This window comes from Gobio gobio (genome assembly GCF_949357685.1).
Source record: "Gobio gobio genome assembly, chromosome: 11".
Lineage (NCBI taxonomy): Eukaryota > Metazoa > Chordata > Actinopteri > Cypriniformes > Gobionidae > Gobio > Gobio gobio.
The window spans coordinates 33,093,552-33,099,951 of record NC_137104.1 but is presented as its reverse complement, the minus strand read 5'-3'; the positions used below and the strand labels follow the sequence as shown (position 1 = coordinate 33,099,951).

Here is a 6,400-nt window from a genome sequence, read left to right as displayed (position 1 = left end):
AACGGACTGAATGAGAGGAGGCGGGTGCGTGTCAACTCGCTGTCGGTCGGAGAGGAGAGGGCAGCTGATATCGATACTGTAGAAAATTAGTATTGTATCGTTTCAGATATTTCAGTATCGATACATAGCGAAATATGGATATTTTTGACAACACTAGTAGGCATACACACAGGTTCGAAGACTCGTTCTCTCGCCCCCTACAGTGCAATTCGGCTAGGTGTACATCCGCGCAAAAATATCAAGGTGAAAGTCATCATAGCTTGCGTAGTATAGACCCAGCTCCCAACCCAACTTTGAGAATAGATTAACGGCGATATTTTATTTATCGCCCGATAAGAGTCTCACGTTAACATCCCACCACTTATATATATATATATATATATATATATATATATATATATATATATATATATACACACACACACACACACACAAATAAGTATTTGAACACCCTGCTATTTTGCAAGTTCTCCCACTTGGAAATCATGGAGGGGTCTGAAATTGTCATCGTAGGTGCATGTCCACTGTGAGAGACATGATCTAAAAAAAAAATCCAGAAATCACAATATATGATTTTTTAACTATTTATTTGTATGATACAGCTACAAATAAGTATTTGAAGACCTGTCTATCAGCTAGACTTCTGACCCTCAAAGACCTGTTAGTCTGCCTTTAAAATGTCCACCTCCACTCCATTTATTATCCTAAATTAGATGCACCTGTTTGAGGTCGTTAGCTGCATAAAGACACCTGTCCACCCCATACAATCAGTAAGAATCCAACTACTAACATGGCCAAGACCAAAGAGCTGTCCAAAGACACTAGAGACAAAATTGTACACCTCCACAAGGCTGGAAAGGGCTATGGGGAAATTGCCAAGCAGCTTGGTGAAAAAAGGTCCACTGTTGGAGCAATCATTAGAAAATGGAAGAAGCTAAACATGACTGTCAACCTCCCTCGGACTGGGGCTCCATGCAAGATCTCACCTCGTGGGGTCTCAATGATCCTAAGAAAGGTGAGAAATCAGCCCAGAACTACACGGGAGGAGTTGGTCAATGACCTGAAAAGAGCTGGGACCACCGTTTCCAAGGTTACTGTTGGTAATACTAAGACTTTGTGGTTTGAAATCATGCATGGCACGGAAGGTTCCCCTGCTTAAACCAGCACATGTCCAGGCCCGTCTTAAGTTTGCCAATGACCATTTGGATGATCCAGAGGAGTCATGGGAGAAAGTCATGTGGTCAGATGAGACCAAAATATAACTTTTTGGTCATAATTCCACTAAACGTGTTTGGAGGAAGAAGAATGATGAGTACCATCCCAAGAACACCATCCCTACTGTGAAGCATGGGGGTGGTAGCATCATGCTTTGGGGGTGGTTTTCTGCACATGGGACAGGGCGACTGCACTGTATTAAGGAGAGGATGACCGGGGCCATGTATTGCGAGATTTTGGGGAACAACCTCCTTCCCTCAGTTAGAGCATTGAAGATGGGTCGAGGCTGGGTCTTCCAACATGACAATGACCCGAAGCACACAGCCAGGATAACCAAGGAGAGGCTCTGTAAGAAGCATATCAAGGTTCTGGTCGTGGCCTAGCCAGTCTCCAGACCTAAACCCAATAGAGAATCTTTGGAGGGAGCTCAAACTCCTTGTTTCTCAGCGACAGGCCAGAAACCTGACTGATCTAGAGAAGATCTGTGTGGAGGAGTGGGCCAAAATCCCTCCTGCAGTGTGTGCAAACCTGGTGAAAAACTACAGGAAACGTTTGACCTCTGTAATTGCAAACAAAGGCTACTGTACCAAATATTAACATTGATTTTCTCAGGTGTTCAAATACTTATTTGCAGCTGTATCATACAAATAAATTGTTTAAAAAATCATACATTGTGATTTCTGGATTTTTTTTTTTTAGATTATGTCTCTCACAGTGGACATGCACCTACGATGACAATTTCAGACCCCTCCATGATTTCTAAGTGGGAGAACTTGCAAAATAGCAGGGTGTTCAAATACTTATTTTCCTCACTGTATACACACACACATACACTGAAAAAAATTATTTGTTGAATTTACTAAAACATTTTATCGTAAGTGGTCGCAATCAGTGTTGCCACAGTTACTTTGAAAAAGTAACTTAGTTACTTTACAGATTACTTGATTTTAAAAGTAACTAAGTTACTTTACAGATTACTTGATTTTAAAAGTAACTAAGTTAGATTACAAGTTACTTTATTAGTTACATTCATCAGTTGCCGACAACACCTCTGCAGCCTCAACATAAAAATGACAACCGTTTTTGCCAACACTAAACATAAAACATGTTACACTACACTAAACATAAAACACTAAACATAAAACACTAAACATAAAACCCTAAACATGTTAATGAAAAGGTACAAATTACTTTGTGTTCTTATTAAATACATTCATGAAAAACATTTATTTTTAATGTAAATAATTATATGGGCCTACACAAATAATATAAAATTACAAGATTTATATTGTATTGTAAACGTAATGTGCAGCTCTGTAAAGGGACAACAAATATATGATCGATACGTGAGAACAATATATGTTTTAATAATCTTTAAGTGCACAAAACTATGAAAATATATGAAACGCTTCAAAACAGAGCGGCAACAAAGCGCTTATGCGCATCCCGGGTGCAGAATGATGCGCTTAAAGCAACATGGAATCAGTGTGCGCAGTTCAGCGCGAGTGCACATTGAAAAGTTCACGGCATAAAGAGAAGATGAGCGTTGAGCCCACAAATCCTAGTCTACTATGTTGCCTATATCGGTCCAAACATTCACTGATTATTTGTTTCTTCACAGTTTTTAATTCCGGTTATTGTGCGTGTGATGCTAATTAATAGTCCTTGTGTTGTCACCTGAGTAGCGAGCACAACATCTTTCAGAAAACCGCTATATAAACTCCAGGAAGATAAATTATTTTATCAACATATCAAGTATTATAACGGGAATATATCATATTGGAGTGAGCTTTACCGTGCTGCTGCTGACTGGAACCGAACGCGACGCGCAGTTTGAATGCTGAACAGAGAATGATGGACAGCTACAGCGGAGGAAAGACATTCAGCTATGGAATGGCTTTAGATGACTTTGTAGGCTACTAGCAAATAATAATATACTAATAATGATTGCTGAAGGATAATGTGACAATATATATTTCTGATGATTATTTAATTATCACGACATGCCTAATCTGAGCAAGTGTCTGCCTGTCTTGAGTTTTGTCGACAGACGGAGGCGGCCGCCTCATAATTCTCTATGCAGGAAAAACCCTGTGAGACTAAACAAGAAAGCAAAAATATATATTTTTACTAAGGGAAATGACAAAAAAAAGTAACTCACAGTGACTTGGATAAGTTACTTTAATCTGATTACTGGTTTGGAAATAGTAACGCGTTAGATTACTCGTTACTGGAAAAAGTGGTCAAATTAGAGTAACGCGTTACTAAGTAACGCGTTACTGGCATCACTGGTCGCAATCAATTTATTTTGTCTCAATTTAACAAAAAAACATGCAATTCCCATAAAACCCATGGGAAATATATATATATATATATATAAAATGTATTTATTTTCCCAGGACTTCACCAATATCATCAACACCACAATTCGAGACTTTCAGTGCTGGCAAATCCTGGATTTTCTCGAATATTCCAGTAAGTGCCATTTGTCACCCACACCTCTCTTCCAGCGTGATCTAGGGTTTTTCTGATGAAAGAGAAATATTTGTACATTATTTTAATTGAGGCATTAACAATTACACCTGAATGTATTTAGTTGATGAATCATCGGTGTCGATTCATTCTGAATATGCAGAAGTTCATGTCCATTTTTACAAATTTATATTATCTGCAAAATATTTCAAAATATAATGTGGTCATCTGACATAATTATAAACCTGATGATTAATTAATTGCTGTGTATATTACCAGGAGAGAGTTTAGAACCAGAAAGAAAAAACAAAAAAACAACATCATTAATATGGGGTAAATATTGGGACTCACTTAAAGAAACGTGGAACATGCTCTTCGCCCCTTTTGGCCATTGTCTTGCGTCTGTCACGCTGTTTCTCCTCTATTTCATCCTTACATTTATCAGCTTCCACCACTTTACCCTCTTCAAGCAGTCTATAAGCAAAATACATATTTACACATAAATAAATACATTTCACAGCCATTTTCAAACTTGCCTTATGTATTTATGCTTTAAAATAACATTTAGAAAAATTTGACCAAAATAAAAAGATATAGAAGCTTTAATAACTGAAATGAGTACAGTAGTTTGATTCATTTTAAAAACATCTTTTTTCATACACCTTCTTTCTCCACTCAAAAATGAAAATTCTCTCATCATTTACTCATCCAACAAGCTTGTTCCAGACTGTTTATTCAGATAAACACAAACAAACGTTTTTTATAAAAATAATTCATCTTTGGGGTAAATATAATAAATATAATGCAAGTGTATGCATCAGCATGTTGTAAAGCGTGACGCAAGTGCGGTTGGCTGTAGGCAATGTAACAAGTTTTGTTTCAGTTTTGTTTTCATTGACAATTTAAAGTGCTTCTCAAATGGTAGGCTGTGTCCTTCCTAGTTAGCCCTTTGGAAGCTTGTAGGCTAAAGTCCTCCTCAGCATTAAATGTTATAATGAGACTTTCTAGCAAGTGTGCAAGGCTATGTCACACATTTCCGCCCCTGCTGTCATTGCACGAAAATACTATTAAAATTATCATTTGAAAAATAATTTAATAGAAAGCTAGTTTATATAAAGGTTTTTAATATAAATCAATACAGTGAATGACAACCGTCTGTGGTCTCCACTGCATGAAAAGTGGGATTTTCGTCAGTGTGTGGCACTGTAGATTGCCGTGGAACTTGAGGTTTACGACTGCACGGCAATTTGCAGGCAACACCGAAAACTGCCGTAAATTGTAGAAATAATAAAAATTGAAGAATAATATGATAAATTAAGCCCCTCTGTGGACTGATTTCCGGACTCTTGTGATTCTCTATCTCTCACACACACACACACACACACACACACACACACACACACACACACACACACACACACACACACACACACACACACACACACACACACACAATCACACACAATCACACGCACACAGCCAAAATACATCAACATTTTTTTTTTTTATTCACCTCTTAACATTCTTTTGTTTCATTTTCTTGTTAATTTAATACATTTCTTAAAATCAGTTTGTTGTTAGACTCCCTTCTTTGTAAACTGTCATAAACTGACTATATCAAGACAATCAATCCTAATCCCATCAAATTTGTGAGCGAGAACTGTAGTCTGTACATGCATGTGGTACTAAATACATTTTCCATTCTGTCCAGGAAAATGTATTAATACAGAGTTTTTTCATTAATTCTGGAAAACATACACACAATGTCATCAGATATAAGCATATTCCTATGCATTTTGTCAGAAAAGGGTGAATGGTATTTGAGAAAGGACGTCTACATATTACTGGTATAGCCAAATCAAACCTTTTAAATGTAAGAAATATCTGTGGAAGGTTACTTTATTAACCTCTTAAAGTGTTATTTTACTTAAATTAAGCACAATAATAAAGTTTTAAAATGATCCAGTACAGTTGTAGCCTTCTCATAATATTTTATTTTGTAATATTCTATTGATGTAATATTAAGCCTTACTAGACAGAACTCACTAAATGTTATTTTAATGCTATCATTGTTATCATAGAAATGTTTGTATAGCGTGATAAAGTCAAAATGATCAATAGATTAGAAGTTAAGGTATTTTGCCTTTGTATGACCCATTATTGTTTTGCAGATAATGCAAAGGCAGAATACAGTAACTTCCGAATAAGGGTCAAAGGTCAGGTTTGAGCAACTTTTTTTAATGTAGATAAATATATTAATTATGACAACTACTTGGCAATTTTTCAGCGTCCTACCTGTCATACAATTGGCTGGACAAAAAAACTTTAAAGTCATTTTCGCCCTCGTCCAATCACGTGCGAGGTCATGGCCATGACGCGTACAAAACGTGAAGACGAGCTTTAAACAGACGTGTTTTGGACGTTTTTTTTATACATTTCCTGTGTGTTTTTGCTGCTTTGCTTTTTCGTGATCAACAATGACAGGACGCCGTCTCGCCTTCAGCTCCCCTTCAACTCCTCTGCATGGACGCGACCAACTTTTTCGACTAATTTTCAGCTGTCTGGCGTCTTCACAACTCTGAGGCAAACTGCACTATGAACCAGAGCATGGATAATGTAACGTTACGATTTAAAGAATATACTTTTAATCAGCTGTATAAGGAAATGGATGCATTAATAGATCCGAGCTTAAAACTGCACATTTTGTTTACAC

The 6,400-nt window shown here is 37.0% G+C and overlaps 1 protein-coding gene across 1 annotated transcript in view; it reads right to left on the bottom strand.

Annotated features, from left to right (window-relative positions):
• Window positions 1-3,630: 3,630 nt before the first annotated feature.
• LOC307134372 (oxysterol-binding protein-related protein 7-like) overlaps window positions 3,631-6,400 on the bottom strand; it is a gene marked incomplete at its 3' end in the record, with an annotated part of 238,478 nt that continues 235,708 nt past the window's right edge. Inside the window, exons 21-22 of the mRNA XM_079830070.1 lie at window positions 4,039-4,161; window positions 3,631-3,742 (exon numbers count right to left, since the gene is read on the bottom strand). Coding sequence (XP_079686196.1) covers window positions 3,631-3,742; window positions 4,039-4,161 — 235 coding nt within the window. The remainder of the gene's footprint in view (window positions 3,743-4,038; window positions 4,162-6,400) is intronic.